The sequence below is a fragment of the Pipistrellus hanaki genome, assembly GCF_964339955.1.
Source record: "Pipistrellus hanaki genome assembly, chromosome: 17".
In the NCBI taxonomy this organism is placed as follows: domain Eukaryota; kingdom Metazoa; phylum Chordata; class Mammalia; order Chiroptera; family Vespertilionidae; genus Pipistrellus; species Pipistrellus hanaki.
Genome location: NC_140519.1, coordinates 40,057,034 through 40,080,384, shown reverse-complemented (window position 1 = coordinate 40,080,384; position 23,351 = coordinate 40,057,034). Strand labels below are relative to the sequence as shown.

Here is a 23,351-nt window from a genome sequence, read left to right as displayed (position 1 = left end):
TGGTTTCTGACTTTGATAAATTGTTAAATGGCTTCAAACGTTTTTAATAAACGCAGGCATCTTTTAAAAACATTTGTGCAGCCGAGACCGGTTTGGCTCAATGGATAGAGTGTCTGCTTGGGGACTGAAGGGTTCCAGGTTCGATTCCGGTCAAGGGCATGTACTACCTTGGTTGCGGGCATATCCCCAGTAGGGGATGTGCAAGAGGCAGCTGATCGATGACTCTCTCTCATCGATGTTTCTAACTCTCTATCTCTCTCCCTTTCTCTCTGTACAAAATCAATAAAAAAAAAATAAAATAAAATAAAAATAAAAACATTTGTGCAGAACTGGGAGACAGGAGGGCTCCCGCACTGCCCCCTCCCCAGGGAGCCCTCCTGCCCGTGGGGGTGGGGGGTCTCCTGGCACAGCCTGGAAGCAGGGGAGCTGCTGTGGATGCCCATGAGGATGCCCCTGACCGGGCAGTTTTCTGTGGGAGTCGGGCAGCAGGAGCTGGCAGCCCCGAGGGGGTAATTTTCCTCTCTCCCCTCCTGCCCAGCCTGGGGACCTGCTCAGGTCATCCTCCCCGAGGCCGCCTGCTCTGCCCCTTGCGGTCCCAGCCTCTCGGCGCAGTTTCCATGGACACGGAGACCAGAGCAGCCACTAGAGGGAAGCGAAGACCTTCTGTTTAATTCTAAGTAAGAAGGTGGGCAAGAAGGACAGCTCCCAGGTGACTCATCATTGCTGCCGGAGACCCACAGACTCGCAAACAAAACAGAAGGCATTTACGAGAGACATGAATGCAAACCATAGTTCCCCGTTTTACACGGCTTTCTGCGTAGATGTGCATAAAAGGAAACCGCTCGGGAAATCAAATAAGGAACCTCCCGGAGCAAGAGGCTCCGAGTCCACCTATGATTGTGGAATTCTGGTCAGTAAGTTCCTCTAATACTGTGCTCTCGAAGGCCCCGCAACCTGGTAACATCCCGGGGTGACACCGTCCGTTCTCCAGGAGGGAGTTTCCGACTGGCAGACCTGCCTGTGCTCTCACCCCCTCGGCCTTCGGCCGTCTCTGCGGCTATAACCGTCGCATGATGGGAAAACTAAATTTAGAAGTGAAGTGGAAAACGCAGTGCCTGCCCCGGCTCAGTTCTTGATCATCGTTTCTGCTCTGACTCCCCACCTTGCTTGGCCGGGGAAGCAGAATCCCTCTGCTGGCTCGAGGGTGTCATGTCTACACACGGACGCCCCCTCGTGGCGGCACCAGAACCTGGTCGTTGTCACAAGGGCACCTTTCCCCAGGCAAAAAAAAAAGAAAAAAGAAAAAAAAGGGAGGGTTTATTTGTCCTTAGAACTGAAAAATTCCCCACCGGATGTATCGTCTGCCTCTGGCTTATCGTATGCATGTCTAGGTATTCTTCTGCATCTTCAACATATCTTGCCTATCTCCAGAGCAGTGTTTTTCAACCTTTTTTGGGCAAAGGCACACTTGTTTCATGAAAAAAATCACGAGGCACACCACCATTAGAAAATGTTAAAAAATTTAACTCTGTGCCTACATTGACTATATATAAAGTAATTCTCTTGAATAGGAATCAAATAAACACAAAGAAAGTATTTTATAATTTATTATGAAATATTAAGTAAACAAAATAGTGAAAAATTATAAAATTCTTGTCTTGTCTGCACCTACGGCACACCAGGCAACATCTCGCAGCACACTAGTGTGCCGCGGAACAGCGGTTGAAAAACGCTGCTCTAGAGAGAAGGCCTTAGAGAGCACATTCCCGTGGTTCCGTGTTATTTTTTCTCAACAGGCAAACAAACAAACCCAAAAACAACACAAGCAGAACCCGGTAGTGTGAATGCTAAGAGCGGATAGTGCCACGTGACTTTCAAAACAGCCCCCCAAGGCGCCTTTTCCCCTCCCGCCTTTGCCGAGGAGGGCGTGGGGGCCCTGGAAGGGTCTTGGCCGAGGCCAGCCTGCTATTCCCGCTGACGTGCAGGCCGGAAGCCTGATCGCTTTGCCCTCCCAGCTGGTGAACTCCCGGGGGACAGGAAGCAGGTGGGATCCTAAGTCTCCGAACCCCCAGGCACCTCACTGAACCCCCAAACACCTGGAGGAGGAGGAGGAGGGTGTGACCCACGTGGAGGAAGGGAGAGAGAGGCAGGAAAGGCGGAGACCCCTGGGGACCTGAGGGGAGGTTGGGAGTGCACGGGGGCTCCCAGCCCAGGCTCCAGGGGAGGAAGGATGTGAGGTGATGGGCCCGGGTGGGGCAGGGAGGGAGGGAGGGAGGGAGGGAGGGAGGGAGAAGGAAATCCAGAGACTTGCCAGGACTTGCTTGGGCACATTCCCGCCCATGGCAGCCCTGCTGTGCCTGGAAGCTCAGGGGTTTCTCCTCTCCCTCAGTCAGAACCAGCGTGCACTGAGGACGCACTTGGTGTCTGTGGCCCCTGGCAGAGGTGTTTTACCGTGTTTCCCCGAAAATAAGACATCCTCCGAAAATAAGACCTAGCGCGTGGAAAGATAAGACATCCCCTGAAAATAAGACCTAGCGCAACTTTGGGAGAAAAAATTAATATAAGACACTGTCTTATTTTCGGGGGAACAGGGTATTTATTGTTCTCAAAGCACAGCAAGGCGGCATCCTCGCCAGTACGAAGAGGAAGATGAGCCCTGGTTTGGCTCAGTGGACGGGGCCCGGCAGTGCTTCCTGCGGAGACGCTGACAGGTCCTCACAGGGGAGACAGCTGACAGGTCCTTACAGGGGAGACACCGGGAAAGACTCAAAAGGAGGCATCTCAGGAGAGCTGATACAGACCCCGAGGAGCAGTTCCCACCATCCCCTCGTTCACCCACCGAGGGGCGAGAGGGCCTAGCACTGTATGTGCCTGCCGCATGGGGCCTGCTGGGCCCCCCACTCTTTCTGAGCCCCCCCTCCTTCTGAGCCCCCCTCTCCCTCTGAGCCCCCTCTCCTAAAGAGCCCCCCCTCCTTCTGAGCCCCCCCTCCTTCTGAGCCCCCCTCTCCCTCTGAGCCCCCTCTCCTAAAGAGCCCCCCCTCCTTCTGAGCCCCCCCTCCTTCTGAGCCCCCCTCTCCCTCTGAGCCCCCTCTCCTAAAGAGCCCCCCCTCTCCCTCTGAGCCCCCCTCCTTCTGAGCCCCCCTCTCCTTCTGAGCCCCCAGCTGTCCTGCGCTCGTGGCTCTGACCCCCGGACGCCCCTCGGGGCTTGGTTCTGTCTAGATCGAATCCCTGGTAAAGTGGAATTACAACGCATCAGTTTCCACGTCTGCCTCCCACGCTGGATTGGACACTCCTCACGGGCAAAGATTCGGTTTTGGCCATTCCCGCATCCTATCTGCCTCTCAGGCTCTCATGTGGGTTCCTGAGGAGGTGGAGGGGAAAAAGGAGGAGGAGGAGGTGGGGGGATGACAGCTTCTCCCTGCAAAGCAGGCCTATGGGCTCTCTCTCCAGAGCCCACCCCTTCCCAGGAGGTGGGACCCAGGCAGACGCTCAGGCCAGAGACTGAGGCTAAGAATATTGGACACCGATGGTCCTGGGAGGTGACTAAGCCACTGACTCCAGACAACCACTTTCGTCTTCTGAGATGATCGCCTGATCCGTTGTCAGGCTGTTCTGCCCAGACACGTCCTGGCCTCGTGCTCTGCTGCCACCTCTGCGCGTTCCCTCCAGGCCTGCCCGTCCGGCTCAGGCACCTTCTTCTGTGCTGTACCCTCTTGCTCTGTCGCTGTCTCAGGTGTCATCCTAGTGGCCTGTGCTGTGGCCCCTCCACACCTCCACAAAGAGACTCTGACCACACACAGGGAGCTCCCGGGGCCACATGCCCCCATACCCCAAACCAGGATACAGTCCTTTGTGATCTGGGCTGTCCCAGGAAATCTGGGACACACACTCATTAGTCTAGAACTGACACCAAACCTCGATCCATTTTCAGTGTGAAGGGTTACCACAAACACATGGGAGAAACTTCACACATATGGGACAGAAACAGTAAACAAAGCTTGTTGCTCAAGCGTGCCTGACAGTTCTCATTTTTGCAGGCATGGCGACCATATTCCTGTCATTTCTTAACGCAGTATTTATTCCAAATGTGCCGTTAGTGGAAATGTTTTAACACCGAATATTGCGATTCTTTTTATGCTGCCTTTTTATGTTTTCAGTAAAAGTCGTTCTTTTGGTATATAATGAAGTATGGTGGTTTCTACACCATTGGAGACTTCTCATCTAAAATTGCAGACCAGCCCTAGCCGGTTTGGTTCAGTGGATAGAGCGTCCGCCCTCGAGCTGAAGGGTCGTGGGTTCAATTCTGGTCAAGGGCACCTTTCTCGGCTGCAGGCTCAATCCCAGCCCCGTTGGGATGCGTGCAGGAAGCAATCAATCGATGTGTCTCTCTCACATCCATGTTTCTCATTCTCTGTCTCTCCCCCTCCCTTCCACTCTCTCTTAAAAAAAAAAAAATTAATGGATGAGAATGAACACTAAAATAAAATATCTATTTAAAAAAATTATAGCCGAAACTGGTTTGGCTCAGTGGATAGAGCATCGGCCTGCGGACTGAAGGGTCCCAGGTTCTATTCCAGTCAAGGGCATGTACCTTGGTTGTGGGCACATCCCCAGTAGGGGGTATGCAGGAGGCAGCTGGTCGAAGTCTCTCTCTCATCGATGTTTCTAACTCTCTATCTCTCCCCCTTCCTCTCTGTAAAAAATCAATAAAATATATATTTTTTTAAAAAATTGCAGGCCAGATAACAATGTCAGCAACTCCAGCCTTGGAGTCTTCCCAGCCCAGATGCCAAATAGTAGAGTGGAGAAGCCTCCGGGACATTCCAGCCACTTGGATCTTCCCAAAGGAAGCAAAGACAAAGCATCCCCACTACACCTGTCTGAATTTCTAATCTACAAATTTATGAATATTAAAAAAAAAAAAAGTTTTACACCAAAAGAAAAAAAGAAAAATTCACCAGTGTACCACTCTCCTCAGACCATTTTCCTTAGTTTCGTGTATGAAGATACAACACCCACTGAAGTTTGTTGAAGAAAAGGTTTATCTCCCTCCAGATTTTCCAGACTAAACACTCCATGTATTCTAGCGCTGGAGGACCCCATCCCATGAGGAGCAGAAGTTATTTCAACCATGTGGGCCATGCTCCATGCGGGGGAGCTCTCTCCTGTGCACAGAGGAAGGTGACCGCCTGGAAGAGCATCTCAAGGGGTGGACCAGTTAGCCTCCGGAGCAGTGACTGCTGGATTGCAACATCCTTTTCCGGCAGCCTGGCTCGAGGCCTCTCCCTGTGGCTGTCACAGTCTCTGAGGCACAGGAAAGGCCCTGGAACCACAGCTTTGTCATCTGCCAAAGGCCAGGTTTATGAGCCGCCCAGGGTGACGCCACGCCCGCCAGGTGTGCTGGGCCTGGGTGACTAACGCAGGGACAGGGCTTGGGCACGTAAGTGTGATGGCCGGATCAGAGAGGCTCGCCAGGATGCAGAGGCCGAAGCCGTGGGTGTCTTTTGTTTTTGTCTCATCCCTTTGGAGATAGGAACCAGTGCCTCCTGTACATCTCCAGCCTGGAGACGTGGCCTCTGGGTCAGCAGCAAAAGTAGTCGCTCCTTCCTTGAGGGTATCTTCAACCATGATCCCAAACCATGTGACTCAGCCAGGGGTCTGTGAGAACGCTGCTCTGACAAAGGCCCCAAGCCCTACAAACTTCGCTTGGATCCGTCTGGGTCACCCAGAAACACCCTCCCCTCCCCCCTTACTTGTGTTCTAAACCCAAGTCTTCTGGTTTTAGTATCAATGTTACCTCTACTTTCAGTGTATTTTCAACCAAAAGTCTAAATCAAAGTATCTAAAGCTTTTCTAGTCTGTGACACTCATAGGATGTGTGTGTGTGTGTGTGTGTGTGTGTGTGTGTGTGAGGGGGGGGGGGGAGAGAAAGAAAGAGAAAGAGAGAGAGAGAGAGAGAGAGAGATAGGGAGAGACAGAGAGAGGAGGAATTTCTGTGTTGGGTAGGGAAGTTGAGATCATTTAAACCTACTTTTCTACCAGTTCTGGAGACATGAACAATTCACTAAGTAAAAAGATTTTACAATGACTGGAGAACAGTCAATTGAGGTTCTTTAATGTCATTTTACAAAGTAATTTACTGCATGAGTTTTGGAATAAATCAAACAATACTTGAGAGTCTCGGGCATGGATCCCCTTTTATTTATGACTAGAGGCCGGGTGCATGAAATTGGTGCACTCAGGGTGGGGGGTGATCCTTTGGCTCATGCCACCACTGCTCTGCTCGACAGCTATGAGCCTGGCTTCTGGCTGAGTGATGCTCCCCTGTGGGAGTGCACTGACCACCAAGGGGCTCCTGCGTTGAGCGTCTGCCCCTGGTGGTCAGTGAGCATCATAGCAATCGGTTGTTTCGCCATTCGGTCAATTTGCATATTAGCCTTTTATTATGTAGGAAGATACTATTAAACAGCTCTTCTGCTCTGAATGTATTGTGTTCACTGAGAAGTATAATTATCTTTTTTTTTTAAATACATTTTTATTGATTTTTTTACAGAGAGGAAGGGAGAGAGACAGAGAGCTAGAAATGTCGTTGAGAGAGAAACATCGACCAGCTGCCTCTTGCACATCCCCTACCGGGCATGTGCCCGCAACCAACGTACATGCCCCTGACCGGAATCAAACCTGGGACCTTTCAGTCCGCAGACCGACGCTCTACCACTGAGCCAAACCGGTTTCGGCAAATATAATTATCTTTATCTCCAACCGTGATTCTATAATATTTACTAAGCATATTTATTATAAGGTGGTATATTTACTTAATTTATACGTTCAATTACTAAAACATGGTGAACAGTGACGCAGCTCAGAGCCTCCCTCATCTCTCAGGTACCCTCTGTTCCAACCGGCCTTGCCTCTGCCGATCCAGAGCCACCAGGCCTCAGTTTCCCCATTCCGTCTCCCACCCTGGCAGATGGAGGACGGCATTTGGACTCAGGTGGACTCAGATATGCAAATACACTCAAGGCCGTCGCCCAAGCTGTCCGGGCCCAGCGTTCCACTCAACCAGTGGAAGAAAACTTTGGAAACAGCAAGCGTCCCTTCTTTCTCCTCCCTGGCGCTTCCCCTCCCTCTCCCCTCCTCAGGAACCCGGTTAGTTCACAGAATAAGCCCTGCGTTCGGACCTCCCTTGGGGACCCAGAAAGACCCGCCCCTCCAGTTCTGCCGCCTCTGGTTTGCTTCACCTCCCGAGCACGCACATTCTCTGACGTTGGGACCCCAACATCCACAATCAGGAAGGCAGGCGGGACAGCAGTTGGGAGCCAGCAGTCCTGGATTTGGAGAGGGATGTCCGACTGCCCCTTTAGGCCTGATCCCAGCTTGATCGCTGGGTAGGATCGGGCCTAAAGGGGCAGTTGGACATCCCTTGAGAGGGTCCCAGATTGGAGAGGTGCAGGCTGGGCTGAAGGACACCACCCCCTGCCCCGTGCACGAATGTCATGCACCGGGCCTCTGGCAAACTCAATAATATCGTGACGACTATGTATGGTGTCAGATGGAGACCACCAGTAGTCATCACCTACCATTTCATTCTCGATCACACACTGCCAGGTGCCTGGCAATCATATCCCAGGTGCCAGTCTCGCCTTCGCTGCGAGAAGCTCCTGGCACAGTGTTTCTCATTGACGACAGCTCCCGGCTACAGCCAGTGCTCGGTACGTGAAATATGTGCCTTTATATCCAGTCTTTCTGGCGGGGGCGGTGAGTGGACCCAGACTACCAGCCCTCGCAGGCCAGGCGCTGAGCGGACGCCAGGCCTGTGGCTTCCCCGAGATGCCCTGCCCAGCAGTGATGTCAGCAGTGCATCCCATCACCATGCCCAGGGCAGGGCCTGTCTAGAGGACCCTTCTGGCCTCTCTGAGCCCTTGCAAATTCAGTTTCTGGGAATCTCCCTCTTCCCTCCAGCCTCCCACAGTAGCCCTCCTATGTTTGATCGGAGGCGTCTGTGAGAAGGGTGGTTTTCTCTCTCCGTTGCTGCTGCAGAGTGCAGCCTCTGGCCTTGGGAAGGGCAGGTTGGGTGAATGAATGGCCGGACTCACAGGAGGGTGAGGAGGACAGTGGGGGAATAGAGGGTGGAGCGGGCGTGCCCCGGGAGGATGCCCTCCGCGGGCAGAGGTTCCTGCTGGTTCGAGACCCCGGGGGACGCCATTGACGCCACAGGGTGCAGTGCTCTCAAGAGCGTCTTCAAAAGTCTGTAACTTAGAAAATGGAATGTTTATGAACATGGGATCAAGACACGGCAAGACGCTTATAAGGGTAATTCTAGAATCTGGTGCACCCAAGCATAGTCATGCGTGCCTGGTTGCTAGGTGATGATTTTTTTTTTTTTTTGAAACGCTCAGTGTTTTTATTCACCACCTGTGTTAGAGGCCATTGCTTTCCTCAAATGAAAGCAAACTGTGTCTGCTACCACCATCAATGTCCTTTAACCTTGAACTTGAAGGAAGCTTTTAAAGGGCGAGGAGAGCATTAAGAACCCACACAGAGCCGGGACCGGTTTGGCTCAGTGGATAGAGCGTCGACCTGCGGACTGAAAGGTCCCGGGTTCAATTCCGGTTAAGGGCATGTACCTGGGTTGCGGGCACATCCCCAGTGGGGGGAAGGGGTGCAAGAGGCAGCTGGTCGATGTTTCTCTCTCATCGACGTTTCTAACTCTCTGTCCCTCTCAATTCCTCTCTGTGTAAAATCAATAAAATATATTTTTTAAAAATAAAAATAAATAATAAAAGTGCAAGACTAACTAGTGAGAAATAAAAAAAAAGAAAAAGAAGCCACGCAGAGTTTCTCAGCCTCGGCGGCACGTTTGGATCCTCCGGGGAGGCTTCCGATCTCTTACATCAGAGCCTCCGGAGACGGGACCCAGGCATCGGTATTTTTCCTGTTTTCTGTTTTAAAACTTTTTTCTTCTTTTTAAGGTTTTCTTCTTCTTTTTTCTTTTTTCTTTTACGGCCCGGCATCCATGTTTTTAAACTCCCCACGTGCCTTTCCCCTGCAGCCCAGGCTGCCCGCTGCTCTAACCCGCCTGCCGCTGAGGCTGATGAAAAGACGAACTGTGCAAACGCGAGGGTTTGTGTTCCCTTAAGAGTCAGGCCTGCCCTAGCCGGTTTGGCTCAGTGGATAGAGGGTCAGCCTGCGAATTGGGGGATGCGGGGTGGGGGGGGGGGTCCCCCAGGTTCGATTCCGGTCAAGGGCACATGCTCAGGTTGCGGCATCAATCTCCAGTGGGGGACTTGCAAGAGGCAGCCTATCCATGAGTCTCTCTCATCATGGAGGTTTCTCTCTCTCCCTCGCCCTTCCTCTCTGAAATCAATAAAAATCAATCAATCAATAAATAAATAAATAAAAAGTAGGCCTGCCAAAACCGGTTTGGCTCAATGGATAGAGCATCAGCCTGTGGACTGGTGGGGTCCCAGGTTCGGTTCTGGTCAAGGGCATGTACCTTGGTTTCAGGCACGTCCCCAATAGGGAGCGTGCAGGAGGCAGCTGATCGATGTTTCTCTCTCATCGATGTTTCTAACTCTCTCTCCCGCTTCCTCTCTGTAAAAATATTTTAACATATTTTTTTTAAAATAGATTTTTTATTGATTTTACACAGAGAATTGAGAGGGATAGAGAGTTAGAAACGTCGATGAGAGAGAAACATCGGCCAGCTGCCTCTCGCACCCCCCCTCCCCCCCCGCCCCCCGACCAGAGACGTGCCCGCAAGCAAGGTACATGCCCCTGACCGGAATCAAACCCAGGACCCTTCAGTCTGCAGTCTAACGCTCTATCCACTGAGTCAAACCGGTTTCGGCTGTAAAAATATTTTAAAGCATTGGATAGTAAATGTTGATCGTTTGAAAAAGATGTGATATTAAAAAAAAAAAGTCAGGCCTGAAGCTGGCCTGTGCCCCCACTCTGGCCTCCCCAGCCCCCATCATCTCTTTCCTCCTCTCCACTTAGTTCTGTCTTGGCATCCAGAGTGGCTCCCGGGCCAGCCCCCGAGGACCCGGTTCAGGGGGATGACACTGTCATTCTGTGAAAGCCGGGCCTTCCGCTCCGGAACTCCGGACGGGACTTCTGTGCCTGGAAAGGAGTCTCAGGAGTCGAGCCGAACGGAGAGTGGAAATAAACCCACTGAGCATGTTGCAAACCGCCCTGCACAGGGGCGGCCGTGCTCCCAGGCGCTGGACAAGCTGAGAAACACCAGCTGCCCGGCCGCCCCACCCTGGGTCAGCGGGCACGCGGTCTCCCCCGACGGCCGCTCCGGAAAAAGGCGGCCACAGCTGGCCTGGGGGGGAGGGGGTCCCCCTCTCTCCAGCGCTCCCCACCCCAGCAGCTTCCAAAACGCACTTGCCTTCACCCTAGCCTGCGTCTGCTTTCACAGCGTTGGCCTGCGGACTGAAAGGTCCCGGGTTCGATTCCGATCAAAGGCATATGCCTGGTGGCAGGCTCAATCCCCAGGGTGAGGCGTGCAGGAGGCAGCTGATCCATGATTCTCTCTCATCATTGATGTTTCTATCTCTCTGTCCTTCTCCCTTCCTCTCTGAAATAAATAAAATTAAATAAATAAATAAAAAAGAAACACAGCCGACGCTCTATCCACTGAGCCAAACCAGCCAGGGCTCGGACATTGTGTGTCCAAATGGTGCCATGCCATGACCCAGCCCAGCGACCACACTGGGAAAGCAGACACAGGCTAGGGTGAAGACAAGGGCTTTTCCTGCCCTGACCGGTTTGGCTCAGTGGATAGAGCATAGGCCTGCGGACTGAGAGGTCCCGGGTTTGTTCCTGGCAAGGACATGTATGTACCTTGGTTGTGGGCACATCCCCAATGAGGGGAGGGGGATGTGAGTGCAGGAGGCAACTGATTGGTGTTTCTGTCTCATCAATGTTTCTAGCTCTCTATCCCTCTCCCTTCCTCTCTGTAAAAAAAATCAATTATATATATATTTTAATCAAATATATATATATATATATATATATATATATATTTTAAGAATATCCTTTCCTGGAACTTGGCCGCAGTCGGGTGTCGCGGCAGACACAGGAGGGCAGACCCCACTCTTCCGTTCCCTCCCATGAAGGCCTCCCAGGCCCTCTCGCCGGGCGGGGCTCCCGCCTGGGTGGGTCGGACAGACTTGCACAGGACACCAGCGAGTTGCACTTATCTATTCAGTTCCCTACGTACGTACGGGGGCCTAGGGAGTCACGGGGCCTTAGGAAGGGGAAGAGAAACACTGGAAGAGCTGCCTGGCTGGAGTCACTACCTAACCTAAGTCATGGCTTCCTTACACCTCACCAAAGCATCTTCCTACACCTCACCAAAGCATCTTCCTACACCTCACGAAAGCATCTTCCTACGCCTCAACAGAGCATCTTCCTACGCCTCAACAGAGCATCTTCCTACGCCTCAACAGAGCATCTTCCTACGCCTCAACAGAGCATCTTCCGGCAGGAGAAGCGGCTGCCGCAGGGGTAGCAGGGGTCGCAGGGGCTGCAGGGACCGCAGGGGCCGCAGGGACCGCAGGGGCCACAGGGGCCACAGGGACCGCAGGGGCTGCAGGGGCTGCAGGGGCCGCAGGGGCCGCAGGGGCCGCAGGGGCTGCAGGGCGACGTGCAGGGGTAGCACGGAGACTCGATCTTGACGCAGCTGCCGAGCCCGTAGGAGTAGGTCACGTCCTTCTCGTCCACGCACGGGGGCAGGCTGAACTCTTTGCAGATGTTCATGTAGCTGTACTTCTTCGAGCCGAGGCAGTCGTACCTGTTCTCCCGCTCCGCCGACACGCACACCTTCCCGTCCTTCACGCGCACCTTGACCTGGTCGGGCTCAAAGCCGCACACGTTCACCGATCCTAAAATGTTACTGCTACAGCACGAGGAGGCCAGGATCCTGTTGGTGGTTCTTCTCAGTCTGCAAGGGACAGAGCGGACGGGGTGAGAGGGAGGCCGCAGAACCCGGCTGGAGAAGCAATATTTGGATCTCCTTTTTTTTTTTTTTTAAGCAGCAAAAGGAAACACCAGTCAGAATGAGAAATCAAGCTTTACAGAAGTGTATCAAAAACAAAAGGCCTCCTATGCACATGACACACCCCCACGGGTACACCTCTGTGAACAACAGTTAGATGCGTGGCCTTCCCACTATCTCTCTTGTGTGTAAATCCCAGCTCCTGTTTTTGTTGGTTACGGAAACTCGGGTAGGTTCCTTACCCTCTCTGTGCCTCAGTTTCCTCATTGGTAAATGAAAATAACAACAGTACCGACATCCTATGTATTTTGCCTAACATTGTACTTGGCACATTATAAACCTGTTTGCTTTCTACCATGATCATCATCATTATTACTATTGTGTGTGTGTTTTAATATCTATTTTTGGAATATATTTTACTGATTTTTTACATAGAGGAAAGGAGAGGGATAGAGAGAAACATCGATGAGAGAGAAACATCGATTTCAGCTGCCTCTTGCACACTCCCTACTGGGGATGTGCCCGCAACCAAGGTACATGCCCTTGACCAGAATCGAACCTGGGACCTATTGAGTCTGCAGGCCAATGCTCTATCCATTGACCAAACCAGTTAGGGCGCTAGTATGTTTTTTAACAGGATCCAACTAGAACAATACCGTTTATAATGATGGCTGTCAGCCTTAGAATTCAGCCCTGCTTATCCGCAGGACTGGTGCCACCACTGGGCCCTCATGCAGACCCAGCCTCAGCCCTCCGTCAACAAATGACCAGGCAGGATGCTAGGGCCCGCCTCCGTCTCCTCCTGCCTGAGGCTGCTCCAGGCTCTGGCTGGCGGCCCCAGAAGGGACGTCACCTTGCAGGGGGCTGTGTGCCGGATCCTATCACCGCCTCATCCAGCAACTTCATGCCGGCAGCTCGAAATACATCACGGTGAGAACCTTACACCATGGCAATTGGTCAACATTACATACACGTCAAGGTTTTTCTCTTCCCGCCACCAAGCTGCTTGGTAAAGACCCTGCTTGTGGCCCTTGGAGCAGATCTCCGGAGTTCCTATGAAGCTGCCTTATTGCTGCTCCGGGGCATACATCCTGAATAATAAAACAACAACAACAGCAGCAGCAGCTCACACTAATCAATTACTTATGACACAGCAAGAGGGAGTCAAGTGAGTGCAAGTCCTGCCACCTGTTTAGTCCGAATCTTGGCTCTGCCACGTGGACAAGTTCCTGAATCTCGGTGCCTCTGTTTCCTCATCTGTAACTCTGGGACCTACTTCTGTGGTTGTTGTGAGGCTTAAACTAGTTGATGAATAAAAAGTATAACAGTTCTTTGGATGTGATGAAGATGTTGGGTTTTGTCTCTCTCCCCCCTCCCCCCATGTACCATGGACAGTGCTAACCTGGTGAAGGCGTTGTTTTGTTTCAGATTGTATTGCCGATGTCATTGTCACTGCTTTACAGGCAAGGAGAAGGGAAAGGTGGTGAATGGCAGAGTTTGGGTTCATGGTCAGGCCTGTTTAATGGCCAGGTTATGAGCTTTCAGACCTGGGCCTGCCTGGGCCCATTTCCTAACGGCCCAGTCCTCCCAAAGACAGCGCAGTGCTCTGAAATGGCCTTTCATCCCTGAGCCTGAAGACGGTCTGTGTCCTCAGAGCTACTCCTGGCAACCCTTGTGTCTGTCTCCAAAGGAGGGCCTTGGGGTGTGGCACTCCTGGAACTTCCTCCAGTGGAGGTGTCTGGACTCAACGATGGAGCTATTCGTTCGAGATACATTTTAAATTCTTGCTTTTTTTTTTATGCTGGATTTTGTTTACACACTTCTTTTTGTTACATAAACTAGGCAGGAAACACAGAAAATGCAGATAAGCAAAAAGATGTTTTGGGTTTTTTTTATGCCCGTAATATGACATTTAACATTTTGGGGTTAGACCTTTCGTGTGTGTGTATGTGTGTGTGTGTGTGTCTATTTCTGTATAGATATAGAGTTTTGTGTGTGCTATTATGAAATCGTGCTATACATATGGCTTCGAATCTGCGTTTTTCACTTGATAAGCCCCAACAGGATTGGTTTAACAATGTGAGCCCTTGTACTGACAGTTATAAACCGACAGTTCCAAAATGGTCTAATAGAATACTGTCCTAGAAGATGTGGAGGCTGACCGAAAGCTTCTGCAGGTGCATCCGCCACAGAGCTGGTGGAAACGAGTGCCTCGGCCCCACCCCAGAGTGCTGACTCAGCAGGCCTGCCGGAGGAGCTGAGAATTTGCATTTCTAACCAGTTCCAGGTGGTGCTCCCAGCTGGCCCAGAGACCACTCGTTGAGAACCACTGACCAGACTAGGCAACGCTGGCTTCAAGTCCCGGATCGCCCACTTCCTGGCGGTCAAGGACATGGTTGCAAAGTCTGCTCCGTGATCTGTAAGATGGCCAGGATGGCACAAGGATGAAGCGAAGTGGAAGGGCGAGGGGCAGTTTTCACTCTTAAAGGGTAAGTCTATGAACGGGCTCCACCTTATTCAGGCTTTCCCAAAACCTGAGGTTTTAAGGGATCAAACCCCACGTCCTGTATCATCAAACAAGGTCAAACCAAATGGCAGGCATGCCCTTGGCCTCGGTGGGCAGCTGCTCCTACCCCTGCCCTCCTGAGGTGACTGGGCTCCCAGACCTGTGGGTAAGAGGAGATGGTGATTCCTCCCTTCCCACGGCGGAAAGCCAGTCTTTCCCCCGCCAGGTGCTCCCCTCCATAGATTCTGAATCAGGGGGCGTGGGGGTGGGGGATGGGAAGGTTTCCCCGAGGGCTTAGCACTGGGCCAGGCCCTGCCAAACCGGCAAAGAAGCCACCATGAGGGCTGGCCGTCATCGGCCTCAAGAGTAAGAGCGGTTCCGTGAAAACCCCGTCCTCAGAGGGTGAAGGGGAGAACCAGAAGAGAACTGAGAAGGCAGGTGTGTGAGGTTCACAGAAGACGGGGTTGCCCCTGGCGTGGGGATCTTCAAGGGAATTTTTTTGCTGAGACTCAGGCCGACCACAGTGGTGAGTGGAGCTATGCACAAGCTCAGGCCCAGTTTCCAGGTGTCAGCAAAGGCTGCAGGGGGGAGGCCACTGCCCCCTGCGGGCGGCTGCAAACCGAGGTTCCTCTGTCCATACAGACTGCTGCCAGGAGCCGAGACAGCAAACTCCCAAGGGCAGAGGTGCAGCTGCCTCCTGTTTGCTTCTCCCAGGTGAGGACAGAGGCCCGAGAGCCCACAAAGTGTGGGGTTGACTGAGGTGCAAACCACGTCGGGCCGGCGGCACAGCTTCTTACAAAGGAAATCAAACTCAGGGACTTCAGTCCTTGTAAGTGCAGGAGCGGAAGGAAGGTCGGGGTAGCAGCCAGTGTGTGCCTGCCATGCAGGCGTGCATTTGGTGGGGAAAAGCCAACATCCAAGAAGCTAAAGAGACAAGAGGACTTGCTTGGGTCTCGACTGAGGAAGACACCGCCGACGTGTCTCTTGAGGCAGCTGCTCTGTCGACAATGGGGATGATCGGGCCTTCTAGCCCCCGTTTCCACCCACATGCACACGAGTGTGCAAGCACGTACACCCACCCCGGAGCTGCACGCAGGAACGCTCAAGAAACTCGGGGGGCAATTCAACCGGCGGCAAATGCTTCCCAGCCGCTGCTGAAGGGGCCCCAGAGGCAGAACAGGCAGACCCCCCCCCCCCCACACACACTGGAACTCTAGGCCAGTGAGGCCGTGGCCGCCCAAGACCACGGAATCTTACTTTCCGGGTCGGCAAAGAACCTTCTGGACAACACAATGTGGCATCGGACAGGACATGTCCTCCCTAACCAAACAGCTAGCGTTTTTTTAAAGAAGCAAAAGGTCATGAATATGATTGCTAAACTCCAAAGGCCTCCGGCAATGTTTTAAAAACCGAAAACGGCTTTTAGAAATGGAATCCAGCTAACATTTCTGGATCTGTTTAGTCACGGATTGGGCGTTAGCTGAGATGTAAGCGAAAGAGAGGCGTTTCACTGGAAGAAAAAATATGAACAGTGAGAGTCCTCGGGGACTGGGGCTAGAGTTTCCATCCACGTGGAGGAAATGGAATATTTCGGATAGTGAAATGTCGAGCTGTCAGAAATAAGAGCACAGGAGGGTATGAATGTTCTGGAAGGAAAGCAGCTGCGAGGAGACACAAGAGGGCAAGTCAGGTCACTTCTAAGATGGATCTACCCTGTTTTCCCGAAAATAAGACAGTGTCTTATATTAATTTTTTCTCCCAAAGTTTCGCTAGATCTTATTTTCAGGGGATGTGTTATCTTTCCATGCGCTAGGTCTTATTTTCGGAGGGTGTCTTATTTTCGGGGAAACACAGTAGCAGTTGAGAGATCTGGGAATTAATGTAAAGACATCACCAGCTTCACGTACTGCTGCAGGCACAGGGAAAAAAAATGAGCAAAAAATCAGGACATTGTCAGGGAAAGTACATCCCAAACCTTGTGTACAAACCACTCTGCTGAGAATTGAGTTTGAAGTTTAAGTCAAGAAGTAGGGCCTCCTGGAGGCGGAGGGCGCCCAGATGATACAGAACATAGGCATTCTCCTCAGGAGTGTCTGGAGAGGAGGGACAGCGGGGGGACAGAGGCAGAAAGGACATGAATCAAGGCCATCAAGTATTCAAAGGGAGAGGGAGAGTGGACACAGACCAGATATTACAGAAGATCAAATATTGCCCCTGGTTCAATGTGCATGCTTCTTGTAACTTGATACTCTGAGGAGTAAAAATAAAAAGTGGTTCGGATTGAGTGTAGATGAGTTTATAGGCAATAACCCCATCCTCCGCTATGAAGGCAGGCTTGTTCCTAACCTTTGGTGATTGATGACATGGACAATAATTGCCTTGTTACCCTTTCCAGTGAAGCATCACTATCACTGTTGTCAAGGGTCTCACTCACTCCCTGTCCCTATCTCCTTATCTCTCTCTCTCTCTCTCTCTCTCTCTCTCTCTCTCTCTCTCTCTCTCTCCCCCCCTCTCTCTCCTCTCCCTCTCTATCTAATCTATTAATTAACCATCAGGATGGACAGTACTGCTTAAAAATACAAACTTGCAATGGGTTCTAGTAATTGAACATTAGCTCTAACATTAGTACAGTATAGGAATATAGACAAGAATATTGTATTATAATCATCAAACTTGCTAAGGGACTAGAACTTAATTATTTCAACCACTAAAAAGAAATGATAATAATGTTATGTGGTAGAGATGCTAATTTTCGCTACAATGACAGCCATCTTACAATATACAAATGTTGCAAATTACCACGTTGTACACCTTAAACTCACACAATGGTATATTATCAAGTATAGTTCAACCAAAATATCTATCATCTTCTTGTACACATCCTTAAGAAATAGCATATTAAATAGGTTTTGGGTTTTTCTGTACCTTGCTTTTTTCAGTTAATACAACAATACCTAAAATGCTTCATCAATCCTTTTTTACATCTACACTATCATTTCAATGTATGGATGGGCCAGAATTTATTTCACCAGGGGACTGGGCTTTCAAGCAGTTTTTTCAACAATCCTAACAGACGAGACAGCCTATGTGCAAAAGGAACGCTTCTCCAGACCAAAAAAGAAAATGTAATCGAAAAAAATTGTAAATGACTTTTAAAATGACCCAATTCAATTAATGAAGCTTTTTCAGTTCTGTCCTGGAAGCGGAGACTCTTAATTCTGTCGTTCATTTGCACGATCTCTACTAGAGGAGGAGGGAGAGGCCCACGTAATGGAGCCAACCCCAGATGGATGGTAAGTCTTTGTCTGAAGACGGGAGATGAGAAAGGCTCTCTCTCAGACAACACCCAGAAAATGCCTCTATTGTTCCATTTGCTCTGAAAGCCTCTGGCAGGCATTAAGGATTTGATCAATTGTGATTACTTCTCCCGGAGTCGTTTCCGGGAGTCCAAACACACTCAGAAAAAAAAATGTGTGGCTCGCTGCCTCCGATAGCTTTTTAACGACACCTCCCGCTTCCCTCCCTCATTACAGCCGCATTATTGATCACGCCGGCACCCCTGCGATAAACCCACAACAGCCCTGCCAACTGACATCATTACGCCGTCTTTTGAGGATCTCCTCCTTCCCTTTCCCTCTTCTTAAATCTGTGCTAAGCCACCAGAGGCATTCTCGTGAACCCTCTTCATCTCCGTTCAAGTCCCAATGGTCCCATTCCCCCCCACCTCCCCCAACCCTCTTACTCTAACGTAGGAGGCTACTATACCAACTATAAACATCTGGGAAGGTTCCTTTACTTGGCAAGCTCTCTCTTTTCATCTTCTATGGCTCTAATGGCTTTCCTCTCCAAACTTCTGAGGGATGGTCGGAGACAGTAAAGCTTGACGTCACACAGGCAACAGGGGTAGAAATCGCACAGGCCGCAGCATCGTGAGCGCTTCGAATAGCACAGGCAGTACGGATATGGGTGCAAGTCACAACAGCAGTACGGGTGCATGTATAAGTCACACAGGCATCGAGTGCTGAACTCATCGATGCATCTCAATTGCCTCAGTTCTCTGTCCACCTTCTTTATGTCCCTTCTAACACTGTCCAAAAGACAACTCAGTGCAGCCATTACAGTCACACCTTGTTGTTCTGCGAGTACCTTTGTGAAATGGCACTCGGGGGGAAAAAATTGTTCTAAGCTCTTCTCAGAAGTTTCTTTTAAAAATAAATGAGGCACACATGCTTTGCCTACTTTGAAGCTTGTGTTCTGTGACCTCACCGCCCTCTCAGCATGTCATAGTCGTTGGGTTGCCATGAGAACCGGACACACAGACATGGTCTCCAGAGGCCCCTCCTAGGGGTTAGAAAGCTGCTCCCAGAATGACACGAATGTGGAAATGCCATTCGTCTGGAAGTGGGATGGGTCCTCCACCCCCCAAGCACTCACAACTCTTTGGGGTTCATGGGGCTAAACTTGAATGACCTTGACTTGTGTGTGGGAGCCCCGAGGGCTGAAGATCTCAGGGTGGGCCATGGAAGGAGCTGCCTGGCTCCTTTCTCTGCATCCTTCTAGCTGCTGAGTCTTGACATCACGCTTAGCCTTGCCCCTTACACTCTGGGATTCATTCAGGCTCTTCGTCTCTTCGTACACAGACTAGAAAGAGCTTTCCTATGGTCTCCTTACAAAGTCATCCTCAAGTCAGGCTTTGTCCTTGACCTGCTAAGCCCCAAGTCTCTGAGTCCTGCCCCCCCCCCCTTTTTTTATCCTCTCCCAAAGATATATGTTTGTTTACTGTAGAGCAGTGTTTCCAAAAGTGTGATGCGCGTACCCCCAGGGGTACAGGAAGAGTTTGGTGGGGATATGCACTGCACCGTGCTTAGCTGCACCTAATTCTACGTTCTCATGAGTATGAGGGGTCCTCAACGTTATGAAATTATAGAAGGGGTACACATATGTCAAAAGTTTGGGAAACACTGCTTTAGAGGAAGGGAGAGAGAGAGAAAATCGATGTGAGAGAGAAGCATCGATCAGTTGCCTCCAAATACACCCTGACCAGGGATCAAACCCGAAACCTAGGTATGTGCCCTGACCGGGAATTAAACTGGCGACACTTCAGTGTACAGGGTAGGACGACGCTCCAGCCAACGGAGCCATCCAGCCAGGGCCGAGTCCTTGTCTTTAAGAGCTGGAGTCCTGGGACATCAGTTCTCCATTGGTCTGGTCCTGCTCTTAAGTGTCCATCTTTCAAGGCTTAGGCCAGTAGTCGGCAAACTCATTTGTCCACAGAGCCAAACATCAACAGTACGACGATTGAAATTTCTTTTTCAGAGCCACATTTTTTAAACTTAAACTTCTTCTAACACCACTTCTTCAAAATAGACTCGCCCAGGCCATGGAATTTTGTGGAAGAGCCACACTCAAGGGGCCAAAGAGCCGCATGTGGCTTGCGAACCGCAGTTTGCTGGCCACTGGCTTAGGGTCCTGTCCTCAGTTGCCATTGCCCAGCAACTACGCCTCTGGTCTTGTGCCCAAGTCTCCAGTGCCTTGTCCCTGGGTGCTTCCTTGACACTCTTGTAGCCACGCCTGGCGTTGCTCGAAGCCAACTGCCTGAAACCCCTACTGGGGCAGGTTTCCTGTGCTCCCAACCGGCTCAACCCGCTGGACCTCAGGCTCACCCTCACCCTCAGCCTCAGCCTCGGCCTCAGCTCGAGTAGGTGGGCCCTTCCTCTCAAACTGCTATCCAGCTCTCAAACCCCCTTTTTATGGATTAAGACGCAGGGCACTTGAGGACAAGTGGTTGGAGGTGACACTGGAGAAGGAGACCCGGGCCAGGCTTGACGGGACTTGTGGGCCAGCCAAAGAGTTTGGACTTTGTTTTGAACACAATGAAGAATCCCTGATTTTCTTTGTTGTTGTGAGAAGGTGAGAGGTAGGTCTGAGCGCCCTGCTGAAGGTACATTGAAAGGGCGTTACAGTAGCGGTGACTTCTGCTAGGAGGCAACGTCTTGACTGGGGGTCCCTGCCAGAGGGATGGCAAGAAGGAAGCCCATGGGGTCACCTTCCTCACGTCCACTCGGGCCGCGTTCAATCCATTCTCCATGTGGCAGCAAGAGTGACTTTCATATATAAACCGGTCATTCCTTAACCCCACCCCCCAAAAATATCTTCAATGTCTTTTCTGTCCCTATAGGAGAAGGACCCAAATCCTTTTAAGGTGCTGAACAAGAGTGCCTCTAACCTACCTCTCAGGACTCCCCTCTCATCATTATTCCTGTAATGCCTTAGGCTTGAGCCACGATGGCCTTCTTGAAGTCTCACTCAGTCTATCTCATTTAGGACTGTGGGCACGCTGAGCTGCCAGTTTAGAAATTGAACTCCCACACCATGTCCTTGATCTGGTTAACGCCCAAGGAGTTCTTCTGATCTTACATTTCCCTTCCCCAAACCGAACACTCACGACTTTGCATATTTATTTTGCACCATCGTCTGTCTGTTTCCCCAAAATATAAAGGCAGGGATCTTGTCTTTTTTTTTTTTTTTTTTTTTTTTTTTTAATATATTTTATTGATTTTGTACAGAGAGGAAGGGAGAGAGATAGAGAGTTAGAAACATCGATGAGAGAGAGTCATCGATCAGCTGCCTCTTGCACACCCCCTACCGGGGATATGCCCGCAACCAAGGTACATGCCCTTGACCGGAATCGAACCCGGGACCCTTTAGTCCCCAAGCCGACGCTCTATCCATTGAGCCAAACCGGTCTCGGCTTTTTTTTTTTTTTTTTTTTTAATTAAAAAAAATTGATTTGAGAGAGAGTGAAGGAGGGGGGAGAGAAAGAGAGAGAGATCAATTTGTTGTTCCACTTATTTACATATTCCTTGGTTGATTCTTGTGTGTGACCTGACCAGGGATCAAACCCTACAAGCTTGGCATATTGGGATGACTCTCTAACCAACTGAGCTACCTGGTCAGGAAACCTCTTTTCCCTCATTATTAGTTACCTACCACACTGTCTGGCACGTACTAATATTAGGGGCTTCAGATTTGTTCACCAAATGATCAAATCAATGAATGAAACACAATTTAACAAATAGCACAAAGACAGAGGGAGGGAGTGATGACTCCTAGGTTTCTAGCTTGGCAGGTGCCTGGTGCCATTGGCTGGGGTAAGAGACACAGGAAGAAGAATGAGTTTGGAGGACATGCTGAACTTGAGGTAGAACTGACATGACAATTTTAAGGTAGAAACGTGGAGTAGTCTGTGGATAAGTGGGTCTGAAACTCAAGAGAAAGCTGGACTAGAGATATCCATTCAAGAGCCGCAGTTTTATAGGTAGTTGGAACCCTGCAGTGGGCCAGATCATTTGGGAGAATAGATTTACAAAAGAAGAGGGTGGAGGAAGATCCTGAGGAGCAGTAATGAGAAATGGGAGAAGTAAAGGAGCTCATGGAAGGCTCATAGAAGAAGAATTAGAGAGGGAAGGGCCCCTACACTGAAGTCCCTAGTTTTTCACTAGACCAAGCCCAGCATTCATTCCCCAGGGCTCCCCAGCCTTGACCGAGGGGCCCCTTTCTGTGAGATGAAGTGTCTTCGTAAAGAAGGCACGTTTCCCTGGAGGTATTAGAATGGGAGGGTGGCCCCTGGGCCCCAGGAGATGAGTAACCAGTGTGAAGTCTTTCAGGAGTGACTCTACCCAGCTCTGAGAGTGGACTTCTCTTTCCCAGAGAGTTCATCACAGGCGTACAGATGTCTCTCGCTCCAAGTGATAGACGTCTGAACTCTAATATCACCCTAAATCTCATCCCTTCGCAAATGTCAGCAAAGGTCGACACAAGCAAGTTCTCCGGTTTAGATCCTTAAATACACAAGCTCGGGAATTTCAGTACACACATCTGTATATACATGGCACCTTATGAAGATGGCTACCGCTTTATTTTAACTAGGATTCTCCCACAATCCTATCCTCCTAATGATTGCAGTCTTCATCATGAGGCATATTCTTTTTTTTTTTTTTTTTAAATATATTTTATTGATTTTGTACAGAGAGGAAGGGAGAGAGAGAGAGAGAGTTAGAAATATTGATGAGAGAGAGTCATCGATCAGCTGCCTCTTGCACACCCCCTACTGGGGATATGCCCGCAACCAAGGTATATGCACTTGCCCGGAATCGAACCCGGGACTTTTCAGTCCCCAAGCCGACGCTCTATCCATTGAGCCAAACCGGTTTCGGCATGAGGCATATTCTTGACATCATTTCAAGTGACTTACCAAAGGTACTGGTAGCTTCTTTAAAGGTCAGATGGAGCCCTAGCCGGTTTGACTCAGTGGCTAGAGCATCACTCTGGGGACCAGCAGGTCCGGGTTCTGTTCCGGTCAAGGGCATGTACCTTGGTTGCAGGCTCCTCGCCAGCCTGGGACCTTGGTCAGGGCGTGTGCAGGAGGCAACCAATCAATGTGTTTCTCTCACATTGATGTTTCTCTCTGTCTTTCCCTCTCTCTTCCATTCTCTTTAAAAATCAATGGGAAAATATCCTCGGGTGAGGATTAACCAAAACAAAACAAACAAAAAACGAAAAACGAAAAAAAAAGATCAGATGGAAATGTGATCTGTTCAGCCGAAACTGGTTCGGCTCAGTGGGCAGAGCGTCGGCCTGCGGGCTGAAAGGTCCCAGGTTCGATTCCGGTCAAGGGCATGTACCTTGGTTGCGGACACATCCCCAGTAGAAGGTGTGCAAGGGGCAGCTGATCGATGTTTCCTCTCTCATCGATGTTTCTAACTCTCTATCCTTCTCTCTTCCTCTCTGTAAAAAAATCGATAAAATATATTAATAATAATTTTTTTTAAAAAAATCTCA

At 50.5% G+C, this 23,351-nt stretch overlaps 1 protein-coding gene across 1 annotated transcript; it reads right to left on the bottom strand.

The window, feature by feature from the left end:
* Nucleotides 1-11,472: 11,472 nt before the first annotated feature.
* Nucleotides 11,473-18,626, bottom strand: ODF1 (outer dense fiber of sperm tails 1; the record flags this gene model as incomplete). Its single annotated transcript, XM_084864287.1, has 2 exons — nucleotides 11,473-11,950; nucleotides 18,307-18,626. 2 exons carry the CDS (start codon nucleotides 18,624-18,626, stop codon nucleotides 11,473-11,475), a joined length of 798 nt encoding a protein of 265 aa, XP_084720413.1.
* Between the last annotated feature and the right edge of the window lie 4,725 nt (nucleotides 18,627-23,351).